This window comes from Delphinapterus leucas, chromosome 7 (genome assembly GCF_059928025.1).
Source record: "Delphinapterus leucas isolate spDelLeu-1000000601 "Yukka" chromosome 7, BTC_Dleu_Yukka2, whole genome shotgun sequence".
NCBI lineage: Eukaryota > Metazoa > Chordata > Mammalia > Artiodactyla > Monodontidae > Delphinapterus > Delphinapterus leucas.
The window spans coordinates 49,674,001-49,697,281 of record NC_143135.1 but is presented as its reverse complement, the minus strand read 5'-3'; the positions used below and the strand labels follow the sequence as shown (position 1 = coordinate 49,697,281).

General features: G+C 45.5%; 1 protein-coding gene and 1 pseudogene across 7 annotated transcripts in view; one reads left to right on the top strand and one right to left on the bottom strand.

The window, feature by feature from the left end:
- NUMA1 (nuclear mitotic apparatus protein 1) overlaps positions 1-23,281 on the top strand; it is a 74,049-nt gene that overhangs the window by 23,321 nt on the left and 27,447 nt on the right. For 3 of the 7 annotated variants that reach the window (XM_022565802.3, XM_089915251.1, XM_022565803.3), the window contains exons 1-2: positions 14,534-14,788; positions 20,130-20,203. In XM_022565802.3, coding sequence (XP_022421510.2) covers positions 20,162-20,203 — 42 coding nt within the window. In that variant the 5' untranslated portion in view covers positions 14,534-14,788; positions 20,130-20,161. Of the gene's footprint in view, positions 1-14,128; positions 14,299-14,533; positions 14,789-20,129; positions 20,204-23,281 lie in introns of those variants that run through there. The other 4 variants (XM_022565795.2, XM_022565796.3, XM_022565798.3 and 1 more) reach the window with 3 other exon arrangements.
- On the bottom strand, positions 1,634-5,148 carry LOC111170555 (myelin protein zero-like protein 2 pseudogene; annotated as a pseudogene).

Here is a 23,281-nt window from a genome sequence, read left to right as displayed (position 1 = left end):
GGTGAGTGGGGGCTACTCTTCGTTGCAGTGCACGGGCTTCTCATTGTCGTGGCTTCTCTTGTTGCGGAGCACAGGCTCTAGGCGTGCGGGCTTCAGTAGCTGTGGCATGTGGACTCAGTAGTTGTGGCTTGCGGGCTCTAGAGCTCAGGCTCAGTAGTTGTGGAGCATGAGCTTAGTTGCTCCGCGGCATGTGGGATCTTCCCCAGCCAGGGCTCGAACCTCTGTCCCTTGCATTGGCAGGTAGATTCTTAAGCACTGCGCCACCAGGGAAGCCCATCTTTTGTTATTGTTGTTTTTACATTTTAACAGTCTAAAATTAGAATGCATTTTATAATTGGCATTGGCCATTTTTTCACATTTTTATTATCTCTGAAATTGAAATATCTTATCATTGATGATATAGGATAGTTCTACTTTTCAGTGCCAATTTCTTTTTCATTAACTATACTCTTGGCCCCTTCCTGGGGTTCCCTTTCTCCTAATCCCAGTGGGTGGATATGGTATTTGAGTGTGCAAGGATTTTGTGCTTATTTAACTGGTAGGTGTCCTATATGTAGCTGCTCCTTGAGAAGTTAGATAAATATGTATGTAGCCCTGAGGCATCCAACTTAAAGCTTCTGAATTTTGATTAGTCTCTATCATAATTTTGCCTGGTATTTGCTTTTTAAAGTATAACATACACACAGAAAAGTTTATAAAGTATACTCCTGACTTTACAGAAAGTGAACACACCTGTGGATAACTGGTGCTATATCAAGAAATAGAACATTAGCAGCATCCCATTATGCCCTTCCAGTCATTATCCCCGTGCTGTTTTCTTTTTAAATGCAGTGAAAGTATACATCAGGATGGCTCATAATTATCTTGGGTGAGTCTGCTGGAAAGAGCTCCAGGTTTGGAGCCAGAGGATCAGAGTTGCATCGTGGTCCTGTTGCTTTTTAGTTGTGTGACCTTAGGTAAGGTACTTTTATGAACTTCATTTCTTTTTGATAAAATGAAAACAATAATGTCTATCTCACAGAGCTGTTGTGATCTCACGTGAAATATTTTGTAGATGGAAAACACTGTCAGTGGTGAAAAGCTGTACAGAGCTGCTAGTCATTTTTGGTGAGGGAGGTAGTGTCCCAAGCAGGAGATGATGTGAACCTCAAGTAAGAAGAGAAAATGAAGAAGTTTGTCTGATCCTCAAATCCATTCTCTTAACCACCTGTGTTATCTCCTTTTTTTGTTGACATTGTTGTAGTCACTAGTTTCTGTTAAATTCTCCAAAATGGAAATAACATATAAGACCTAAAAGGAATCCCCAAAGATTTGGAATTTCTCCCAAAGTCTCTCATTTCCTGTCTTAATGCTGGTGCCTCCTGGAGCTGTGTAAGGCAGAGGCTTTGGCCTAAGATTAACCAATTTCAATAGCAAATGAATACACCATCCCTTTACAGGCCTAAGAGGCAAGTGTGATCCCACCATAGACCCACTTCTGATTATAGTCACACTGTTACAAATGTGACCCAAATCTCTATCTCTAGCCTTCTGTATAAAGATTGCATCTGAAGAGGTTCACTGTAATGACATAATTTGAAACCTTTCATTCATTCAATAAATGCTTATCAGGTACCTTCTGTGTGCCAGGAGTTTTTTCAGTTCTAAGAATTCAGTGGTGAGCACACAGTATGTGAGTTCATGGAACTTATGGTAATAGGAAAAAGAGAAATTAATGAAATATAAAAAGATGTAATTAGAGACTATGAGTGCTATGAAGGAAAGGGTATGGTGCTGTGCATAGTAGGAACCTGACCTAATCTAGATGGTTAGGGAGAGTTTACATGGGGAAGTAACATTTGAGCTAAGATATGAAGGATAAGTTAGAATTAATCAGGTGAATAGGTAGGAAGAGAAAGCTTCATGTAGGAAGAAGAGCCTGGACAACACTAGACCACACGAGGAAGTAACTTTTTACTAATGAATTTTCAGCCTCTAATAGTAGCTACATTTATCTCTGTACCAGGTACTCTGCTAAGCACTTTCTTTACACATACTATCTTGTGAATTCCTTATATCAACCCTCTGAGAAAATATTATTCTTTTTTTTTAATAATTGTAATACTTTATTACTGAAGGTTATTTACATAGTGTTTAAGGCACAATAAAAAATAAATTACAATACAAAAGTTCTCTTCAAGTAAAAGACACTGAACAGCAGGGCTATATTAACCCTTGAATATTTAGCCAAGACACAAAAGCTACAAGTTTTGCTGGAAACACCTTCCATGAGTTTTTAACTACCTCTTTACACTTATGGAACATCACCCAGGCCATCTGTTTGAAGAAATACCCAGTTACTATATTTTCAAAGGTTGAATTATAGAGAAAAATAGAAAATGTGAAAGATAATGTAGACTTTAAATCTAATTTTTAGTTTCAAAACTGGGTACTGAAACTGTACTTTTTTAGACAGTATAAAAGGCAAAATGATAGGTATGGAATGCATTTCAGAATCAAGGTCCATATGTAAATTATACCAGGTTTTCTTTTAGTATTGGAAAAAATATCAAAGTTCATCATCTTTAAATACAGATAAACTATTTGGAAATTCCAGTTCGTTAAAAGAAATAACATCTTCAGCCTAGTTGGTGAAAACTGAAAATATCAAGCTGTAAACATGGGGGGGCAGGGGGTAGGGGGAGAGGTTCCTAAACGTTTAGATGTTTTCTATTCTTCAAATAAATGCTGCAGTAGCTTAAGTTTGGAAAGACACTGGGAGACTAGCACTTCTTTAAAAGCACTCTTCTTTCCATGACCCACTTATAAAGTTGTTTTATCTACTAGTATAAGAGAAAAAAAAATAAAGTTGGTTGTTGGTTTCATTCTGTTAGTTTTGGTATTTCTTTGCCCCCACACCAAATCCTCCCCCCAAATAAGCAACTGAATTAAAAAATAAATAAAAGAAAAAAATTTAAATAATCTCTTCCAGTTCTCAGAGCTTTGTATAACACTATACAAAATTATTACCATTTAGGGTTGATGTTTTTCACTAGCCCTAAATTTTTAAATTGTAATATACTCCTTCAGAAACCTTCATTTAACTGCTTAATGATTCCAGTCTACAAATGAGCATAGATTTTGCTCTATTGTTATAAATAATTGAATTGGGGGAAAAACTACAGTAAGCTAAACTTCACTGCTCGTGAAAGATCTGAACTGTTGATCGCTTGTCACAGCACAGAAAAAAGGTGACAAGCAATTCATCTTGAGGTGGCATTTGTCAATCTATTAGCATTTATGTAACCTTCCCTAGTTACTCTGTGGTTTAGATTTGTACTACTGTAAACCTTGGATCAATTGACCAAAAACAAAAACCTGCCATCTAGGGTATTGAAAGAAATTCAATAAAATAATATGTGTCCCATACTTAAGGAGAGCCATGAAAATCAAACTGTTCTTTAACAGTTTGAATTTAGAATTTTCTGTTAATCACTCAAAAACAGTTGGGAGAATTAGCTCACCTTTTGAGAGTGTGAGAAGGAAAGAGTAAACATGTTAACTTTAGTAGCAAGAATGCTGCTCTAAGGAAACTAATATATTAAAGGAAATGTTATGACAGACAAAGTTGACTTTTTATCCCATTTGATGCCAATATATGTGTATACAAGTCATAATCCACAAGGAGCGTTTAAGGGCAAAAATGTGGCTTCCTAGTCTATAAAAGCTAATGGGCATTTGAAAAAAATACAGTATTTGTACTCTGAAATTAAATAAAACCTTAGTAACAGGGCTGTGTGTGTGTGAGTCTGGTGGTATCTGCTCAAGAAGGGCCCTTTGCTGGCTCCAGAGGAACGTTGCTTGTCTAGGTGGTTATATACTGCAGAGCTGGTTGGAAGACAGGTCTCAACTGGAAAAGCCAAAGAAAAGCTTCCATTAACTCCAACTTGTCTCAGGGTTTTTGTTCTTGGAAATCTTCAGCTTCCATCTAATAATGTTAGTCTGTGTCTTCTAAGTAAGCAGAAGCCTTTTTTTCTTGGTTGAGCTTTTCTTCTTCTTTTCAGTGTGCATGACGCTGATCTGGATCTCCCCTATCAGCCCATCAACATCAGGTGGGTTCTTCACCTGGCAGGTGTATGTCCCATTGTCATCAAACTGTAGCTTCCAGAGGAGGATGGAGACATCATACCGCTCAGGGTTCCCATCCCAGACCACCCAGTCCTTGAAATGCCCACTCATAGGTCTGAAGGGATCCACGTGGTAGTAGGAAACAAACTGCTTAGACCCCCATCTTGAAGACGGAAATTCCAGGTCACTGTTAGAGCATCACCCACAGGGGCAAAGCTGGAGAAAGTGCATTTTAACTGAACATCTGTCCCATTGACAGCCTCCAGCACATGGGGGGTGTAAATTTCCACAGCTGCTATTGGCCAAAGAGAAACTGGAGAACACTTATACCACAGAAGTCCACCCACTGGAGCGAAGGCTCCGAGCCCCACGCCAGGCCTCCCAACCTGGGGGTCCGGCAACGGGAGGAGGAATTCCCAGAGAACTAGACCTCGAAGCCTAGCGGGATTTGACTGCAGGACTTCCAACAGGACCTGCTAGTATTGAAGGGTCCCCTGCAGAGGCGGGGAGTGGCCGTGTGTCACCGTGAGGACAAGGACACTGGCAGCAGAAGTTCTGGGGAGGACTCCCCGGCGTGAGCCCTCCCAGAGTCCGCCACCAGCTCCACCAAAAAGCCGGGTAGGCTCCAGTGGTGGGTCGCCTCAGGCCAAAAAACTGAAAGTATTATTCTTATTCCCATTTTACAGATGGGGAACCTGGGAGCACAGGGAAGCTAAATAACTAGTCCAAGCTTGCACAGCCAGTAAGGTCTAGAGCCAGGATTTTAATGAGGCTGTCCAACTCCGGACCCCATGCTCTTAGCCATTATGCTGTATTGCCTTCCTCCTATTTCTCACCATTCTAGCCTGTACTTTATACCGACTGGAACATAGATCTGATCTATGTTACTCCCCTTTACTTCTTCCCTTTAGAAACCTTGGTTGTTTCCCATCACCTACAGGATAAAATCTGAACTCCTTAGCGTGATGTAAGTACCTCACAATTTAGTACTGCTTAGCCTCATCACCTGCTACACCTTACCAAAACTGCGTAGCGTGCCATTGCGCAAACGTGACAAGCTCTGTCCTTGCACATGCTGTTCTCCCTGCTAGAATGCTTTTTTCTTCTTTTAACTTCTCTTTTGTGAAGCCCTACTCATCCTGCTCATACTTTAAGTACTCCGCTTAAATGTTACTTCCTTGGTAAAGCTTTCCTCATCATCCCTCCTGAGTTAATCAGTCCCTCACAGCTCCTGTAAAACAGTAACTCCTCCTGTGTTCCTCTTCTGAAGTCTTTCACCAAAGCAAGAATCCTAGAGGTTTTTTCTGCTCCCCACCTGTCCCACACTCCCGTATCCTAAGAGCTTGGAGTCTACCTCCGCAATGCCTTTTAAATATACCTTTCTTTTTAGTTCCTACTGCCCTTGCCTGGCAGCAGCAGTTTTGTCTCTGCCACTACGATTGCCGCCTAACTCGGTGTTCTGCCTCTGGACTCAGTGTCGTGCCAGATTCATCTTTTCCCAAAGCACATACAAGTATGCCATTCTCCTGCTCAGAACCCTTCAGCACCTCGCAGTGCTCTTTAGTAAGTCACTCCTGGTCTCCACTAGACTTTCCAGTGTTCTCTCACCTTCCTTTCAACACTACCCGAGGCCATGTTCTTTGGGCTCATATTTAGGTGAGTTATAGGTATGTTTGTTTCTACACAGGATCTTGAGCCTGTCTAATTCATCTTTGAGTCCCCAGCACAGTATTTATAGGTGTTTGTTTCATGTTTATAGTTGAATGTCCCTGATTAAATTTCATTAACTACAAGTAAAGAGTAACATATCTTATGCATTTTGGAGACTTTGTATTGCAAATAGTTTTTTTTAAAAAAGGGTTTGGTCTTAAAGGGAGGAAGTTTTTAGGAAAATTGCTTGTGAGGAATTTTGTACTTTTCAGTGATGCCAGAGACATGGGATGTTATTTTATGGACTGCAGTTCAAGTTACTTAGTATCTTTAAGGATGGAGAAAATGATTCCTGCCTTGCCCATTTCAGAAGCCGTAGCAAAAACAGTTTGAACAAGGATTTCCTAAGTGCTTTGTATGAATAAAAGGCTATGCTCTTTTGGCGACTGTGAAACAGGGAAGGTCCCGGCTGGGAGAAGCACGTTGGATCTGATCGTCCTCCCAGCCTTTCGACCCTCCCCCAAAGCCCCTTAATAGAATGACTTGATCCAAAAAAAAAAAAAAAAAGGCTATGCTGATGAGAAAGGTATAGGATGTAGCTGAGTTGGGCTGGAGAGAGCCATGGATTTAGACTTGAGTTCTGGTTCTGCAGCTTTGGTGGTTGACCTTGAGGCAGGTATTGTCTTCTTTTTGAGGCTTAGGTTCCTAGTTATAAAATTGGAATAAACTTGCTTGCCTTTTAGGGTTCTAAATTTAGGGGGGATTAATTGAGATGTGAGACATAGCCTTCTTTAAATCCTTGAAGTCTGTTAAATAGTTAGGGTTTTTTTAAAATTTTTTATCATGACCATGTTAGACATTAGTCCCATTTATTTTACTTATTGGTAACATATTGCCAAGTTTGGTTCTTGAGTCAATCTGGCATCCTTTTCAGAAATCCAACCCCTATTAATATTTGTATTTGTTCATTTCTGTCAGTGGTTAAAGTCATCCTGGTGTGGTAGAAGGAGAAATGGATTTGAACCAGAAAAACAGAGGTTTCGGTGCTATGTAGGAGGTGGAGATATGGAAGATAGAGCGAGAAAGAGGAAGACAGAGAAAGAGAGAGTGGGAGAGAGGGAGAGAAGGGAAAAGAGAGAGATGTCCTCTGAGTTTTGTGGCTACTTAAAGCCTGTTTGAAACAAACCAGATCCTGGGCAGGGTCGCTGTTCTCCAAGCTTATGTTCTGAAATCACAAGTTGTCTCAAATTGGCAGGCCTTGCTCAGGCATACAAATAAGTTGTAAAATTTCTGTCTTGGGCTTCCGTGGTGGCGCAGTGGTTAAGAATCCTCCTGCCAGTGCAGGGGACACACAGGTTTGAGCCCTGGTCCAGGAAGATACCACATGCCGTGGAGCAACTAAGCCTGTGCCCCACAACTACTGAGCCTGCACTCTAGAGCCCACGAGCCGGAAAACTACTGAGCCCGCATGCCACAACTACTGAAGCCCGCGTGCCTAGAGACCGTGCTCCACAACAAGAGAAGCCACTGCAATGAGAAGCCCACGCACATCAATGAAGACCCAACGCAGCCAAAAAAATAAATTAATTTAAAAAAAAATTTCTGTCTCAGTCAGAAGATAGGAAATCTTCAGCAAAGTTGTCACGTGTATTCCCTCATGGATGTAAGGGGGGACTAGAAGACCATTAAGGTCTCTTTCATCCTTGAGATTCTGTGATTTGTTGACCAGGTATAGAAAGCTGCTTTTCTTTAGGCTGTTTAGATAAATGTAATTATAAATTGCACTTTCTCTGTGGCTTTTATTTTATTCTTTAAAATTATTTTTTATTTTATTTTTAAATTTATTTTTGGCTGCGTTGGGTCTTCGTTGCCGCGCGTAGGCTTTCTCTAGTTGCCGCGAGCGGGGGCTACTCTTCATTGTGGTCCGCGCGCGGGCTTCTCATTGCAGTGGCTTCTCTTGTTGCAGAGCATGGGCTCTAGGCGTACGGGCTTCAGTAGTTGTAGCACACAGCCTCAGTAGTTGTGGCTCGTGGGCTCTAGAGCACAGGCTCAGTAGTTGTGGCTCACGGGCTTAGTTGCTCCATGGCACGTGGGATCTTCCTGGACCAGGGCTCGAACCCGTGTCCCCTGCATTGGCAGGTGGATTCTTAACAACTGCACCACCAGGGAAGTCCTGTCTGTGGCTTTTATTTATGAAACTTTTTTTTTTTTTTTTTTTTGCGGTACGCGGGCCTCTCACTGTTGTGGCCTCTCCTGTTGCAGAGCAAAGGCTCCAGACGCGCAGGCTCAGTGGCCATGGCTCACGGGCCCAGCCGCTCCGCGGCATGTGAGATCTTCCCGGACTGGGGCACGAACCCGTGTCCCCTGCATCGGCAGGCAGACTCTCAACCACTGCGCCACCAGGGAAGCCCTATTTATGAAACTTTTAAATGCCAAGTATAGCTCCAGTCACTTTTCATTGTACCCCATGCAAAGTTGGTACTACCAGTTTCCAAGGACCTCCTCCTCTCATCAGGATTAATGAGACACCCACCTGTGCCTCGCTTTGGGCATGGAACCCAGTAGGATGACAAAGTGCTTGTTTCTAGTGGACTTGCAATTTTGGGGGGAAGGAAGCCCTCCCTAACTGGTGAGGTTTTGACCACGTTCTGAGGAAATTCATTATTGCAAGATTTTTAATTAATTAATTAATTAATTTTTGGCTACGTTGGGTCTTCGTTGCTGTGCGCGAGCTTTCTCTAGTTGTGGTGAGCGGGGGCTACTCTTTGTTGTGGTGCATGGGCTTCTCATTGCAGGGGCTTCTCTTGTTGCGGAACACAGGCTCTAGGCGCGTGGGCTTCAGTAGTTGTGGCTCGTAGGCTCTAGGGCGCGGGCTCAGTCATTGTGGCACACGGGCTTAGTTGCTCCGCGGCATGTGGGATCTTCCTGGACCAGGGCTTGACCCCGTGTCCCCTGAATTGGCAGGCGGATTCTTAACCACTACGCCACCAGGGAAGCCCTATTGCAAGATTTTTGTTGTTGAGAATGGTGTCCTGGAGAAAGAAATCATGGGAAATTTTTGGAGATACTTTAGATATGATGTGACCCTCACCTTTTACTGAGACCCAAGGTAGGGCAAGTGCCTTGCTTAAAGCCACAAATACAGTCTGTGGCTGATACAGAATTTACCCCTGGGGCTTCCAACAGCAAACCTAATGTGTTTTCCATCATTAGCAAGGCTGTCTCCAGGAGTTGCAAATCTTTACATTAAAACTGTTCCTAGGGCTTCCCTGGTGGCGCAGTGGTTGAGAGTCTGCCTGCTGATGTGGGGGATGCGGGTTCGTGCCCCGGTCTGGGAGGATCCCACATGCCGCGGAGCGGCTGGGCCCCGTGAGCCATGGCCGCTGAGCCTGCGCATCTGGAGCCTGTGGTCTGCAGCGGGAGAGGCCACGGCAGTGGGAGGCCCATACCGCAAAAAAAACAAAAACAAAAAACTGTTCCTTTAGTTTCTTTTACCTTTCTTGTCATCAGTTCTGTGTTTGTGAGCAAACACTGTGATAGATATGTTGCCTTTAGGGACAGAGCCATTTGCTCCTCTGTGACGATGAAAAAGGGTGACAGGTTCTTAGGCGTTTTGTAGAAAGATGCTCTTGAGGGAGAACTGAGTAGAGCCTCTTGGATGTCATAATGAATCGTCTCTGGGTTTTGATTTACCCTCTGCTTTTCTCCCCAGAAAGATCAGGCTTACCAACACTGCCTCATTACTTTGCCATTACCCTCTGGAGAGGGAAAATGAGGCCTGGTAAATAAGCTCCAGGTCAGGGTTCTGAAATATTAGTCCTTCCCTCCAGCCAATGGCATTTCCTGCAGCCTTCTTTCTCCATGGCTTCTCACCCTTGAGGTATGTCAACATCTCTTCTAGTAGAAGACTCTCCTTCTGTGCTTGCTGCCTCAGAGGAGTTTTTGTCCTTTAATGTTTGTAAAGCTATTGCATCTTCAGAAATAAGTCCTTAGTGGTTACTTTTGAAATTGGAACTGTTGCATGTTTTTGATTAAACAGTTGATTTTTATTAGGAGGTAGAGGTACAAGGCTTCTTTGAGCCACTGAGAATGTGCTACCTTTTTTTCACTCATTCAATGATTGCTTATTCAAGAGCAGTAGACAATAGTGCAGAGACCGGGTAGATAACTTACTACTTATGTGACTAAGTCACTTAATTCCTGAGCCTCAGATTTCCTCATCTTTAGAAATAAAACCCACCTTATAGATTGTCCTGAGAGTTAGATGAAATGACCAGGTAAGTGTAAGAGGATGGGACCTGGGCTCAGGGTGGGCTCAAATTTTGCCTCTAACACTTACTCTTTGTGACCTTAGGCAAGTTATGTAATCTTTCTAATTCTCAGTTTCCTTTTCGGTAAAATAGTGATAATCATAGTATTTTGGGTTATTGTGTCACTGGGTTATTATGAGGATTAAACGAAATAAAGCTCGGAAGTGTTTAGCATAGTGTCTGGCACATACCAAGTGCTCATTAAATGTTAGCTATTAATTACAACAGTAACAGCAACGATAATGTTAGTCTTTATGTATTTATTATGCTAGGACCTCAGGTGGCGGAGGAGGGACTAGAAGGCATTGCATAGGGTAATGGATCCCTAAGAATTTTTTTCCTGCCAGCTTTCCTCGTGGGAGGGCCTGTAGGGACTGAGAGAGAGGCTCTCATTGGCCCTTAGCCTACAGCTTCCTACGGTGAAAGCTTCCCTTCCAGGCTGGTGGGCTGAGGTAGGAGGTTCAGAGGGACTTCGGCAGATAGTGAGAAGACCAGTCAGGCAGGGTGGAGGGTTTGGGTAAGGGCAGTAGATGACTCTGGAAGGTAGGACCGGCGTCAGGTCATAGATGGCCTTGAAGGCCAGGCAAATGTATTAAGAACCACCCATTCCAGAACTGTCTCAGGGGAATCTCTCACTTCCCATCTTCTGTTTAAACTTATAAAAATTGCAATACACTTAAAATTATAACATTTACATTTTAAACAAGAATAATAAAACACCCATACACCATATACCACCCAGCTCAGAAGATGGAATATTACCAGGCCCTTTGAAACACCCTGTGCTTTCTGCACCCATCACCAACCCCCTCCAACCTCTATCTGAAGCCTATTCCAAATTTTGTGTTATGTGTCATTTTCTTTCCCTTCTTCCTTTTTCTTTCACTCTCTCTTATCCCTTTTAGTCTTTTGGACAGTGAGCTAGGGCTGTGGAATCCAGCAGGAGCCATGTGGCCTGCCTACTGCCTGGCTAGGCTGGGAGGAGGGGTGGGGAAGTTCTGCCGGCTGGCTGCCATGGGAGGGGAGGGGAGGGGTGGCTCTGTGGTGGGGGAGGGAGAGGCTGGGGAAACTGCCCCCCCCCCAGAAGCTTGGCAACTCTGGTGGACAGGTTCCAGAGGAGAGTTCAGAGCCTCTGAGGCTGCACAGCTGGAAGCTGTTGCCTTGAGTTTAGAGCCAAGGGAGGGTGGGGGGAGAACCTCTTGTATTCTTTTGAGACACAGTATCAATTCTTTCATGTGCTAGGGAGCAGCAGGGCTGACACAGTGCCAGATGTGGCCAGAGTGATTTGAGCAGGCCTGCCTCCTCTTTTCACCCCATACCTTTTTTGGAGTGTTGATCATGCCTGTCATTAAATTATGTTTGCCACTTTGCTTTTCTATAAAAGCTTTGGTTTTTGCTTTGCCTTTACTTTCCTGGTGCATCTTTGAATACCAATAGCGATTGCTAACCACAGACTGCAAGTGATACCATAGGAATAGGATACAGGGCCTGCCTGGGAGAAGAAGCCAGGGCATGGGAGGTCTCTGCAGCAATGGACCTTGGTCTGACCCCCTCCACAGTATCTCCACCACTCACCACGGTCATTCTCTGGTGGCCAGAAGGTTGAATTTGGAAGCCTTCCATCCAGATGTAGTTCAATGGAACAGATTCAAGGAGCCCTAGTGTGCTAGGTACTATGGGGGATCTTAGAGAGATGGAACTGATTATGCCCTTGAGGAATTTACATTCTAGATGTGAAAACAAGACTTCCCTGCATATACAGTTAAGTCAGTACCAGTGACAAATGCAGAATATAGACACATTTTTCTGATCACCAATGTAATACATGGTTATTAAAATTAAATTCAAACATAAAAAGAAACATATATTGTAGAAAGTCCCCTACAATCTAACTCCTCCCCAAGAACCACCGTTATCCGTTAATATTTGAGGTGCTGACATTTAAGCTGACCTTAAAGTAAAATCCATAGAGGCAGACTGATGGAAGGAAACAAGCATCCTGAGGATCTAATCTCTTTCAGGAAGGAGCACCCCACTAGCTTCCCTGACAAATGGTGAGCCAACTTATGCTTGGACACCTTGGTGACAAGGGGCCAAAATGCCTAAGTAGGAATTAACCTTTGGTAAGTACCACCCTGTGCCTTATGTGCTAGCCAATGTGTTGGGCATCTTATAGATGTGATTAATCCTCATCACAATCTTATAAAATATCTTTATCCTTGTTTCACAAATAGGAATACTGAGACTCAGAGGTTACTTGCCAGGGTGACAGAGCAGCAAGTGGTATCAGAGTCCTGCCGTTCATGAGCTGTGTGATCTTGGGCAAATTATTTTATCTCTGTGGCTCAGTTTCTTCACTGTAAAGATAAGTGATAATAGTATCTACTTTACAAAGGGAGTTTTTCAGATTTATGAGTTAACACACATTAGGCCAGCAGAACAGTGCTTGGCGCATAGTACGTACTCAGTAAGCATTAGCTGCTATCTATTGCACCTTGTTTTCTCTCGTTCTAACATGATCCCTAGCATTTTTACACTTATTTTAATTCTATATATGGCCTCTCTGTCCTCCCCGCCATCCCTCACACTTTCTTTGTTATAATTCCTTCCTCTGCTTCCAGTCATTCCCTTCTCTTCATCCTGTCTCCACCGTGTCTCTCATTCCCCTTCTTTGCACTTTCTCTTACCTTACCCCCCATGTCCTCATCACCTGTCTCCTGCCTGTTGTGGCAGCCTTCTGACCCACCTCCCTGCTGCTAGTCTCATTCATTTATATACCAGAATGATTTCTCATAGCACACTTCTCATCACACCACATCTCTATGCTAAAAACAAACAACAAAATGAACGTCCAGATTTTAATTCGATTTCTTGAAGTTTAAGATTCTCCAACTCTTACCCCAGTTCCCCTTTCAAGTCTGTTCCTCCACTACTTCCACACCTTCTCTCTGCTTTCCCTTCTTCCTTACTTCTCTCTCCATTTCCATCTGGGCAAGTTCTACCTATGTGTTTTTTTTGTTTGTTTTTTTTTTTCTTTTTTTGCGGTACGCGGGCCTCTCACTGTTGTGGCCTCTCCCGTTGCGGAGCACAGGCTCCGGACGCGCAGGCTTAGCGACCATGGCCCACGGGGCCCAGCCGCTTCGCGGCATGTGGGATCTTCCCGGACCGGGGCACGAACCCGTGTCCCCTGCACCGGCAGGCGGACTCTCAACCACTGCGCCACCAGGGAAGCCCTACCTATGTGTTTTAAGATCCAGATTAAAATATCTCTTAGTTTTTAGTCCTTCCCTATTCTCAACTGGTTAGAATTTTTGTATCTTTTTGTGAGAGTTAGCACATGCTGTCTTGAAATACAATTTCAAGTCACATTTCTTAGAATTATAATCGAACTTAGCATCTAAAATGTCTTCCAGCAGTACCTTTTGCCCAGTAGGTGCTTAATAAATGTTTGTGGTGTAAGTGGAAGATGAGGGGCTTCCTGATGACTGGTGGGTTTCTCTCGCGGTCTTGGTGAGGGTCACTGTTTAATGGGTGTAAACGCGGTGGTTTTGTTTTCTAAGAGTCAGACATCTTTTCTTTTCGGCCATGCCGGCGCTGGGTCCCAGTGCCTGTGTGTGTTAAGGGGCTCCAGCCAGTGCCTGCCGTACTAGGTCCCGTGCTTTGGCCCCTCAGCCCCTCCCCACAAATGCTCAGCGGAACAGGGGATTAGGTTCTGGCAGCACAGCTGGGATTTTGGCGGCCATTCCGCAGTCGACAATAGCACGCAGTCACGACAGCGCAGGCCTGCGCTCCAGGGCCGCAGTCTGCCGGGGCTCCTTGTTTGGGTGGCCGAGGGGGAGGAGCGGGCGCAGCGCAGCAGTCTGGCCAAGCCACGCAGAAGGTACGGGCTGGAGAGATTCCCTCGGGGAACGGGCTCGGGGGCGGCCATGTCCCAGGGCAGGCGGCGCCCGCGTAAGGAGGCCGGCGCTTTGTGTGCGAGCGGCCTGTGTGCTTGGAGACGCAGCGCTCCCTGGAGCCGGCAGGAAGCTGTCCGCGTTTAAATGGTCTTGCGTGTTGCTCGCTCTCCAAAGCCTCTGTTCCCGGGTCTTCCTCCCTGCCCTGCTCGCCGCCAGGCAGGGCTGATCTAATCATCAGGGCAGTCCGTGGCCTACCCTTCCGCTGCTGGCCAGAGATGGACAGGCTGTCACTGCTGTCTTGAGAGCGCAAAGGGGGAGTGTCCGGGGGATATCAGGTTTGTCAGGCAGGCCGCTGTGAGGTGTGTTTTGTGTTTACGCCACAATTTGCTTTGGCTCTCGCCACCGTTTCAGTTCAGTACTTTTGTCTGCCGGCTCCTCCCCCACCCGCACCCCACCCCCCGTGCGCCCCAGTCTCTTGTTTGCGGGCGAAGCCTTAGCAGCCCCACCTCTCCAGTGCTCCAGGGCCCCCTCCTCCTTGCCCCCGACTGCCACCCCTCCCCCCCTTGCTGAGCGTTCCCCTGCTTCGCCTGCGCTCCCAGATCGCGGAAGCTTGCTGCGCCTTTAAAGAAAGCAGACTCCTGATTGTGACGCACTTCTGGCTGTCAGCCAGGAAGATCGCTCCTGCTAGGCTGAGAAGAAAACCAACAACTTTTCTTTTGTGTGTGGGGTTACTTTCCACTAGACCCCCCCTTCCTCCTCTCCTTTCAAGATTTAAGTGCTAATGGCGGATTAGAACCTGTAGATACGTGTGGCTTTGGGAGTCTGGTAAGGCCACCCCCCACCCCCACCCCCACCCCCGCGCTGAGACTTTCTCTCCCTCACTGTTTCTCTGGGTTTTTGTTGAAACATGGAGGAGGGGGTGCGGTGGACTCCCCTCTTCACCTCCCTTTCCTGCACCATCCTTGAAGGGGAGGGAGAGGAGAGGGAGAGCAAGTAAACACTCTGAAACTGGCGCTGGGAGCAGAGCTTGCCAACATCCGGGAGTTGGCGCCTTTCAGAGCAAAGGGTTGCTTTCTTCCCCCCTCGCGTAGATGTCAGCGTGTTTTTGTTCAGAGGGGGAAAGCGTGTGCGCCTGCACGTTGAGCTGTAGACAGCTCGGGAGAGCGTCTCCATTCCCGAGTGAGGCCTGGGTGTGTACGCGGTGGTGGGGAGTGGAAAAGGTTCATTTCGTCAGCTGGTAGGGACCAGGGGGTGTGAATATAGCAGTGGGGCAGGTGCTGATGAACTGCTGGAGTGAACTCGGGTGTGCGTGTGTAGTCTGGCTCTAGGCCCCAGATCTGGTTCATGATTGCAGCCCTTGTGCCCACGGCCTTCTGATCTGGACCCTCCAGAGCATGGGGGGAAGGGCGATAGCAGTAAGCCACTTGGAAGAAACGAGGGAAACCTTGGTTTCCCTTGCAGTTCTTCTCGTGTTCCTCACCAGGACTCTGGGCCGAATTCTAGGCTACACAGAGGGGATGGTCTGTGTGAAGAGGGGGAGGCCTGAGTCCACAGTGAGCCCCTCAGAGGGCTCAGGAAATACATCCAGCAAGCTGGTTTGCCCTGACCTCAGGGGTGCAGAAAACCTCTTTGGACTTGCACAAGACATCCTGCTCAGAACTCCCCAGGGGTTGAAAAGGATTGTGTTTTTCCTTCCTTGGCTTCTCTTGAAGCTGCTGGTCCTTGGACCTTTTACCTCCTGGGAGCCAGGGGATGCACCAGCAAGGTATTTCCTGTCCTGTTCTTTATGACAAGTTAGCCCTTGATCACATAGCTTGACCTTCGTTGGGCTGCTCTGGGGTAACCCACCAGATGAGGTCTGAGTGCTTGCTGGAGTGTGCCTCCACACCTGTCAGAGGAGAACGCCCTCAGGGTTAAGGTGTTCACTCTTTGGATGGGGCGGTTTCTCAGATGGTGGTGGTATCCCTTTTAGAAAGGCGTACAGAGCTTGGAATGCTTATGGCTACAGGCAGGCAGGCTGGCTGTTTGGGTAAGTAGTGGTAAATCTTGCTATTCAACGTGGGCACAGAGTTGGGAAAGCCATTTCCCTTATGAGTTGTCAGCCTGTGGGCCTTTGGAACCCACGGTAGAGAGGGGGTGGGTCTTAGGGCAGGAACCTTTGAGGTGAGAGTTTGTGTGGGCTTTGGGTCCTGAAATTCTGGGAATGGGAGCTAGCACCTGAAAGAATGAGGGTCCAGCGGAGGTAAGGGCCCATGGGCTGAGTGATCAGTATAGTTCTACAGCTCTCTGAGACCAAAGATTACTTTGGTGTTATCTCGGGGTAGGGCTGGTGTTTAGGAGGTCAGTTAAGTGGCTAAGAGGTGGTCTCAAAAGGAGCTGGCACCCAAGTTGAGGGGGAGGGCGGTAAGGAGAGCAGTGCTGCCACAACTCAGACCTCTGGCCTTTGGCTTATCACTTGGTGAACCCTTAAAACTGAAGCTTTTCCAGAACAGACCCCAGAGCTCAGCAACCTGACCCTCCAGTCCTGGTCCTTGCATCTGAGCAGGTGGTTTGCATTAGCTTCAGCCCTGGTACGAAACCAGGACTAGGTTTTAACTCTTTAAGACCCAGAGAGGGTACAGGCCAGGTGCCAGCGTATCTCTTGAGTGTCAAGTTCCTTGTCCTGATATATCTTCTCTGGAAACATAGAGGGGTTACTGTAAATGTGGGAATTGATCCTGATGTGAGGGAGTTATGTCAGTTTTGAAAATGTAAAGAGGTTGCAAGGGCTTTAGTTTATAAGGCAGCTGCTTCTGTGTCTTGGTTCCTTCTTGAGCCCAGAGAAAAGAGAGGGTGCCTTCTCTTCTGGGGCACTTCTTTTCAAAGAAAGAGGTAGGTAGGAACTCTGAAGGTGTCCACAGAGGGCCTGCATTTTGAGATTTTGTTTGTTGATCGGGGGTGGTGGGGGTGAGGAGTTGCCTGTTTGAGTTGGGGGTGAATCTTAGCAGACCCTTCTGTGAAATGGTTCCAGGCTACAATTGCGGGGATCTGTTTTTCAGTCACCATCACCCAGTCTTCTGGGTGGGGCCTGCCTCGGATTTCAGGGGGAGGGTGTGGAGGATGGTGCTCTGGCTGGGATCCCTAGGTTCCAAGCCAAGGCCTGCTTAAAGTTGTAGTCCCCGTGCCGAGGACTAGCTGTGCCGCTGGCTTCAGTCATTCATTACCTGGAGAAGAGTGAAGGGCTGGGCTGCCCTAAAAGCCCTAAAAGTGTCCTGTCTCTGAGAAAGTGCCCCTCTATGGGATTTGAGCTGATAAGGTCTTGCCTCATGTTGAGTATTGGATTCTGCCTGTTCCTGTGCCTGGGGAGCACAGAAGAAGGCATTTGGCCTTGACACCAGTTTTAGACAGGCTCCCCTGGGAGGATGTAAGGGTTGTATGTTTTGCCTCTGAGATAAAGGGGAGAGGTTCGTCGGGTCATTTTTAGCAACACAGCTGTGGAATCTCTCAGAGGGGGCAAGATCTACCTTCGGTTGCAAATAAAATTTGACTGCAGTTTTGGGCCTCACCAAAAGGATAGCAAGTCTAGAGGCAGCAGTGGGGATGACAGGGAGGTGATCTGGGCCTCATTTCCCTTGTTCCTGAGTTGCTCAGACCTTACTGCCACCCCCCCGCCCCCCGCAAAGAAGCCCCAGTAGAGCATTTGGACATTTCTGCCTTCACTCCAAGGGCCAAGCATGGTCCTTCTAACTTTAGGTTGGCCAACCACCAGAAAAGCCTTTTTGCAGTGCAGTAGTTGAGACTTACCTGCCTTAATCCTACCTAGGGAGCAAGGCAGTCAGTGCCCACAGATAGGCCATGCTGGATGAAAATCATCCAAAACTGAGGAAAACATAGGCCCCTTAGCTTCTCTGCCATCCTGAGAACTCCCTTAATCACTTCACTTGCTTTTGCCAAAGCCTAGGTGAATTGGCTCATTTCCAAGATTGTGATGTTTGTATGACAGGTGGAATCACGTTGGGTTTTGCAGGGTCAGGAAACAATTAATTATAATTAGCATTTAGTTATATTTAGCATTTACTTATTTTCTTCTATTATTTCATGCTTCTCGTATGTTTTCTAAAATTAATATATTTTTGGCTGCGTTGGGTCTTCGTTGCTGCCCGCGGGCTTTCTGTAGCTGTGGTGAGCAGGGGCTACTCTTTGTTGCGGTGCGTGGGCTTCTCATTGCAGTGGCTTCCCTTGTTGCAGAGCACGGGCTCGAGGCGCATGCATGGGCTTCAGTAGTTGTGGCTCGTGGGCTGTAGAGCACAGGCTCAGTAGTTGTGGTGCACAGGCTTAGTTGCTCAGTGGCATGTGGGATCTTCCTAGACCAGGGCTCGAACCTGTGTCGCCTGCATTGGCAGGCAGATTCTTAACCACTGTGCCACCAGGGAAGTCCACTTCTTTTTTTTTTAATAAATGTATTTTATTTTATTTTTGGCTGTGTTGGGTCTTTGTTGCTGCACGCAGGCTTTTCTGTGGTTGTGGCGAGCGGGGGCTACTCTTCGTTGTGGTGTGCAGGCTTCTCATTGTGGTGGCTTCTCTTGTTGGGAGCATGGGCTCTAGGCACGCAGGCTTCAGTAGTTGTGGCACATGGGCTCAGTAGTTGTGGCTCATGGGCTCTAGAGCGCAGGCTCTGTAGTTGTGGCGCATGGTCTTAGTTGTTCTGTGGCATGTGGGATCTTCCCAGACCAGGGCTTGAACCCGTGCCTCCTGCATTGGCAGGCGGATTCTTAAGCACTGCGCCACCAGGAAAGCCCCGGGAAGTCCGCTTCTCGTATGTTTACCTTTGCTCCTCACCATGCTGTAAGCCCCTCAAAGCAGGGACCATGTCATTGTCTCCCATTTCCCACGAAGCTTCCAGCACAGGATGAACCTTTTTGGTTGGTTGATAAAGCAGAGTACACTTGCATAGGAAGGCCTCAAGAGATGATGGGTAGTGGATTATCAGATTTATGTATCTCTTTCCCCTATTATTTCCTCACTGTTAGACAGTGAGCACCTTATGGACAAGAATGGTGTCTTTCTTATCCCCAGCACTTTGTATTCAGAAAGTACTTAGCAAATGTTGGTTCCACAGAACCCACACCTTGGAGATGCTGATATGTGGGGAGAGTTATAGGTGATGTGGCTCTTACCACTCTTGTTCCTCCTTTTACCGGAGTAGTGACAAACTTAGCACACCTGTGGCAGTAGTAGGCAGGTGGTGGGGCTGATTACTCCCAGGAAGATTTGTGGGAATTATGGGGGCCTGCTAAGAGGTGTTGGGGAATATTTAGTCACCATGTCCGTGGTCTCTTGAGCAGGTTAGCAGGCAGATGGCTGATTCCCACTGGGAAGGGAAATTGGGGTAAGAATACCAGGACCCAGTACCTAATCTTTCATTAAATGTCCCATGAGATCTCCCCCAGAATTGGATTTGGCTTCATCCAGTCTCCCATTTGAAATATGTCTTTGACATTTTTGTGGGGGATATAAAAATCCAGAATTTGAAGTGGTTTGCCCCAAGGACTTGGTTATTGTTTATTAGGTAGACTTTGGGTACCTGCAGAAAGAGCCAGAAATCAACCTTTTTGCTTAAGAACAGTGATCATTTATTGAATATGTACTGTGTGCCAGGCACTGTGCTGTTTGCCTTATCTGCTTTATCTTGAAGCATCACATAACCCAGAGAGGTTTTTGCAGGTCCCATTTTGCAGATGAGGAAACTGAGACTAAAAGAAGTTATGCTACTTGTCCAAGGTCACAAGACCATGGTCACATGGAATCAACATTCACACCTAGGTGTGTCTGAAAAACCATGTTTGTTCCATGTTTTAAGGTCACCACCATCCCAAAGAGTAGGGTTGAAGTCCAGCTTTGAATGTTGTATTTTCTAAGGGACAGAGAGATTGTGTGTAGAGCTTGTGGACATTGAATTAAATGCAGGGTTCTTTATTGTCAGCTGTGACACAGTAAGTTTTATAGTAATTTTGATGTGTACTCTGAGCTTTCTAAAAACTCCCATGGTCCCTTGGTAGACTAAGTGCCAAGTGAAGAGTGACTTATTTAAGTGTTCAGAGCTGGTAAGTGAAACCATTTCCCCCCTCTTCCTTCATCGTGGATATCTGATATAATTAACTGTACTGCCTCTTCTCTTGGGTTCCAGGTGCATCAGGGTGACTGTCTGGTTTCAGCAAGATGACGCTCCATGCCACCCGGGCAGCTGCACTCCTCTCTTGGGTGAGTGGTCTTCCTCTCCTTTGCATGCCAGACTTTTCCAGGAGGCTTGGGAGAGGTGAGAGAGGAGTTTTCTAGGAGTCAGGGCTATGTAGAGTCTTCTCCTCTCCAGACAAAGGAAATAAGTTTTCTTTTGCCGTTCCCCTTAGTTTTTAACTTTTATTATTTTCAGTGATGTTGCTGCTGACATGTGATCCACAACTTGTGTAGCTTAGAAAAGGCTTCTCTGAGTTATATTATTCCTTTTTGGTCATGGGAAGGGTGGCTGCAGAGCAGCGTGGAAACCCATTTTTTGTGCATTTCCTTGTGCACGTTTCTGAAAAAGCGTTGACACTGAATTTCAGTGGCATGTAGGGACTTTGGTCTTGAAAGGCCTTTAATCTCAGGGCAAGGTTCTCCTGGCTCTCCTTACCACGTTTCTGTGAGCTTCCATTGTCCTCTTGGTGCCTTCTTGATTACTTCACCAAAATTCTTCTGCTAGGTCTTTTCATATACTTCTGCCCAAGACAATGGCAAATGAAAAAATAATGCTGAGCATTGGGAACTACAGAGAAACAGAAGAGGCCACGGAGTGTAACGATGACACGCATGGGCCTTAGAGTCAGACAGCCCAGCTTAGAATCATTGCTCTAGCCTGTGTGACCCAAGACAAGTTACTTAGTCTCTCAGTACCTCATTTTTAAAATGGAAAGAAAAAAATTTTTTTAATATATTCTAAAAATAAAATAATCATTATTGTGAGGATAATAAGATAATGTCTGTAAAAAGCACTTAAATATTAAAATATTGCCTGGGCGACTTCCCTGGCAGTGCAGTGGTTAAGACTCTGCACTTCCACTGCCGGCAGCACGGGTTTGATCCCTGGTTGGGGAACTAAGATTCCACATGGTGCACAGAGCAGCCAAAAAATAAATAAATAAATAAATAAAATATTGCTTGGGCATGCTATTTGGTAAGGGGTATTTTAGTAGTCACCCTGACTATTGACCAATCAGGGCCAATTAAAGAGCCAACTTCAAGAAAGAATTATAGAATCCTTAAAGGAAATGAATTTTTAATTTCCAAGGAGGGTAGGGGTTTAATAAAACAGGGTCTTTAATCACTGTCAAATCTGTAGTCAGGAAGTATGTATTTAGCATACAAAATGTGCATCCTTAGTCTTCAGTTTCTGAAATAGATGCAAACTTTAGTTGTACAGTTTAAAATGGTTGTTTTATATTTATGTTTTATATTTACATTTCAGTGTTTTATGTCTGTATTAGAAACATTATCTCTTCTTCCCCAGGAGAAGGCTGGTTGGGTTGTGTCTCTGTGTCTAGTTCAGTAGATTAACTGAATATTAGGGGATCGTTTAGCCACGTTGTTTTAAGTTTATCAGTTTATTTATTTTGGGCCTAGGCTTGTTTTTATAGTGACTACTACCTTTACAGAGAAAAACAGACACAAGACTAGTTTTATTTAACAGCAGATACTTGTATACTTTTCTCAAAAATCACAATGAACATGCATTAATATATTAAAATATAGTTAGATATAATCTTTCAGTTTAAACAAAAGTTAGGCAGCTAAAGTGGGTTTTATGACACTGTAGCAACATGGAATAATGCTTGGTAGCCAGAGGAGTGGCATAGAACACACGCGTGTGACAATCACAACTGTGATTTTTTTAAAAAATGACTTAGGAAAAAAGACTAGAAAGAAATATATCAAAATGCTGAAAGGGGGCTTCCCTGGTGGCGCAGTGGTTGGGAGTCCACCTGCCGATGCAGGGGACACGGGTTTGAGCCCTGGTCCGGGAAGATCCCACGTGCCGCGGAGCAACTAAGCCCGTGAGCCACAGCTCCTGAGCCTGCGCTCTAGAGCCCGTGCGCCACAACTCCTGAGCCTGCGCTCTAGAGCCCACGAGCTGCAGCTATTGAGCGTTCCTGCCCTAGAGCCCGTGCCCCACAACAAGAGAAGCCACTGCAATGAATGGTCCACGCACTGCAATGAAGAGTATCCCCCACTCGCCGCAGCTGGAGAAAGCCCACGTGCAGCAACGAACACCCAACACAGCCAAAAACAAATAAATAAATTTATTAAAAAAAAAAAAAGATTCAGGCACCTTAAATGACCCGGAAAGCCTTACAGGCACTTATTCAGTGAGCTTGGTCCTCTCTCACATTTTATACCCTGACTAGAGATAAAGGAGCTTCTTCACTTCTTCAACTTTTAAATGATTTATCATTTGAGAGCAAAATAATGCACAGGAAGAAGATACATTTTTATATCCATGAAAGAAACTATTGCTGGATTATTACTTAATTGGTATGAGATGAATCCAGATTCCTTAAGTGACTTTAAGTCAGCTAACTGGTGTGATTTTTTTCAATCTTGTTAGCGAACGAGAATTCACAGCCCTTGAATGTTTTACCTAGATTGCAGATATTAAAAGAAGATGGTTTTTGGATGCTTAAGTCATGCAGTCTCTTCATTTTCAGCAGGTAGAAAGGGACCTTGGCCTGGAATATTCAGTCTTCCTAGAAAATTTACACTGGCCTTTTCTAATTAGATTAAGCACCCCCCCCAAAGGTGGTATAAATTATTATCTTTAAGAGTCCAGTGAGAAGGTCGTATTTTATATTCTGCACTTAAATTTTTTTTTACTTTCAACCTATTTTTTAAAAAAATTTTTTAGTAAATTTATTTATTTTTGGCTGCATTGGGTCTTCGTTGCTGTGTGCAGGCTTTCTCTAGTTGCAGCGAGCAGGGGCTACTCTTCTTTGCGGTGCACGGGCTCCTCATTGCGGTGGCTTCTCTTGTTGTGGTGCACGGGCTTCAGTAGTTGTGGCACGCGGGCTTAGTAGTTGTGGCTTGCGAGGTCTAGAGTGCAGGCTCAGTAGTTCTGGCTCCCAGGCTTAGTTGCTCCGCGGCGTGTGGGATCTTCCTGGACCAGGGCTCGAACCCATGTCCCCTGGTTTAGCAGGCAGATTCTTAACCACTGCGCCACCAGGCAAGTCCCTCAACCTATTTTAATTTAGATTTATGTAGAAGTTTTTCTAATATAAAATTATTTAATGGAAATAAGTACTATCATTTCTG